The sequence below is a fragment of the Hippocampus comes genome, unplaced genomic scaffold, assembly GCF_001891065.2.
Source record: "Hippocampus comes isolate QL1 unplaced genomic scaffold, H_comes_QL1_v1.1 scaffold557, whole genome shotgun sequence".
NCBI lineage: Eukaryota > Metazoa > Chordata > Actinopteri > Syngnathiformes > Syngnathidae > Hippocampus > Hippocampus comes.
The window spans coordinates 31315-34102 of NW_017804814.1; the positions used below are offsets into that span (position 1 = coordinate 31315).

Here is a 2788-nt window from a genome sequence, read left to right on the forward strand (position 1 = left end):
TCGACAGCAGCGCCTCGTTTTATATTTACGCGCCTCGGACATTTGCCGCCCAAATTTCCGGATCGTTTGCCGAATTTCCGTGTTGTTGCCCAATCGGGTGTGTGTGTGAGACTTGGCAGGAATTAGGACACGTCGACTTTTTTTTTTGCTCGTAGTTTTATTTATTTGAAATAATAATTTTCCGCCAAAAATGCTATCAGTGAATTAGATGTACGACAATACTGTAAATCGAAACTGTAAAAAAAAAATTGATCAACAATACAAGGACGAAACACAAATCAAGATAGTCACAATCTTACAAGACGTAGCAACAGTCAACTTTGAAAAAGGAAGTTTTAAAATGACAATGGGTAGGTAAACAAACGTTATACAGTCCGTTTTTAAGTTACATTTGAGGATGAAATGAAGAGGTTGGCCCGAGCCGCTAATCCGAAATGGAAAATTAAAGGTGGTGAACTATCTCGATTCGCCGTCGCGGAAATTCAAACAGAAAGAAAAATGGCGACACGGGCGAAGGATCCCACCGACGGCGTGGGAAGCGTTAACAGGACATTTGAAACGTTTAGCGTGGACTCCAGCGTCGACGAGGACACTGGGACGGAGAACGATGTCGACCGTCCGGTGGTGTTCATCTGCGCCAAATGCAAATTGCCCGTCGGGGATTCTATGTCGTGGGACAGCAACCAAGACGGACAAACTCAAATTCAGCTCAAGCGTAAATTGCCTTCTCGTCTTCATCGACTTGACTAACCGCAAGCACGTTATGGATTTAGGTTGGGGGGCTGCTAAAAAACAACAAGGATGTAGCCATCTCCACGGACATTTTAAGTATCCATCCACCTGTTATGCATCCTGCTCATACGGTATTTATATTCAGCTAGCGTTGAGTACGAGCTACAAAAGAAATAAGTTACAAACATCTTTGAGCAAGACGTTTGATTTTTTTAAAAAAAAACTTTATTATTTATTTTTCCCAGTGTGAGTAGATTGTGCCTACATTACGGTGTGTTCAAATTCCACCCAGAGTTTGAATTGAGAGCTGGTGAGACTGCAACATCTGACTTGTGTGCTCCCAGAACTTCCCAGCCTTAAATGTGCATCGAAACGTAACTACAGGGTGAACGTGAGTGGAAGACAGCATCGGTTCTCCGTCCCCCTTGCTGGATTGAAGATTCAACTTCAGGTCGAGGGTTGATAAAAATTCCCCACATCCAGATTTTTGGGGGCGTGAAAGATTCCCAAGGGAGTAAGTCTACGCGTCACCATTTTCGACATAAAGTATTTGTTGTTTGTTTTTGGTCTTCAGGAGTCACGAACAACGTGCTGGTCGGCAAGGACACTCGTCAGCACGAAGTCAGCAAAGGTTCTTTTTGGTAAGAAACATCGCATCTGTTTATCTGAGTAACGCACCGGAGTTATTTGAGCATATTCATGCGGCGCGCTGGACTTGCGGCGAGCAAGTTTCTTTGTGGTTGGTATCTTGTGTGTCTTCCCGCGTTCACATGCATTGGGTTGTCTTCGAGAGTCTTCCGGCTTCCTTGCACTATCCAAACGCGCGTACGGAACACGCAAAATTGTCCGTAGCTGTGGTGTAGCGAGCCGATTGTTTGGTCTTTGTATAATTTTCTTGCAAATTATTTGAGGCGGTTGCCCCGTACATGCTGTAGGAACTCAAAGTTTGGGAATCCGATGGATGATCCAAAATGTGCGAATTGCGAACGAGCGCGAAAAGGGCTTGAAATGCCAGCCACAATTCAAATCCATCCTGCATAAAATCTAAATGAAATAATCCCCCCAAAAGTCTGCAGGCAGATCAAAATAGACAACAAAATCAACTCATAAAAATGAACGGAATTGTCATCTATTTTGGTTTGATGACGTGATTGATTCAAACACGTTCTCGTTGAATGTGCATATCGTCAATCCCCAAATCCTTAGAAATGTACGACTGTCAATCAGACGTGGCTAATTTGCTTTTGATTAGATTTTTTTTGACTTGAATTTTCTGTTGTGTGTGTGTGTGTGTGTGTCACGTTTGCGGTTACGTGCTGGGCTCGGCGAGTCAGAAGTTGTCAGCAGAGGGCCCCAAGGAGCAGCCGGTGACTTTGGAGTACAGAGGCCAGGTTGAACGGGTGCTGACCGAGGTAAGAACAAAAGGGGGGGGGGGGCTGTAGAAATGGACATCTCCAGCTATCTTTGTCGACTCCACCTGTGTCGAAATTTCCAATGACATCATCTTTGTTAATGAGGACATTACCTCAGCTGTGGGAAGCTCACATAGGAGCTCATCGCAACAAAAAAAGGGAACCCCCCCACTAAACTGTCATCGCATCTGTTGGTTTTTTTAACCTGAGATTAAACATATCTCACAAAAAAATGAGAGGTCTGCTCCCCCCCCAAATATGTCAATCTTCTCAATGGTCTTTTTTTGGTGGGGATAGAGAAAAGTGCCGAAACGGACCTGTAGAGGGTGCTGTGGTCGAGCCTTCATTGGAGCGCCGAGAAAAAGACTGACAAAGCACGTGCCGGAATCTTTGTCAGGCGAGAAAAAACATGTCGGTGCTGCCCTACGCGTGGCCATCTTGCACACCAAGACCGGGAGTGAATTCCCATTCACGGAGGCTACGGGCTGCGCCCACCGAAGTGGCCGGAGGAGCCGTTGCCGCCCCTGGCCCCGTTTTGTGCGGGAGCAAAAACATGCCCCGTGTGTGTGTGTGTGTGTGTGTGTGTGTGTGTGTGTGTGCGTGCGCGCACAAGCTTGACATAAAGTTAATTTATATTGCTTTGC

The 2788-nt window shown here is 45.7% G+C and overlaps 1 protein-coding gene across 1 annotated transcript; it reads left to right on the top strand.

Moving 5' to 3' along the window:
- Positions 1-242: 242 nt before the first annotated feature.
- On the top strand, positions 243-2345 carry LOC109513331 (protein Mis18-alpha-like). The gene is made up of 3 exons (XM_019865693.1): positions 243-715; positions 1307-1373; positions 2036-2345. Exons 1-3 carry the CDS (start codon positions 403-405, stop codon positions 2172-2174), a joined length of 519 nt encoding a protein of 172 aa, XP_019721252.1. The 5' UTR covers positions 243-402; the 3' UTR covers positions 2175-2345.
- The last annotated feature ends 443 nt before the right edge of the window (positions 2346-2788 follow it).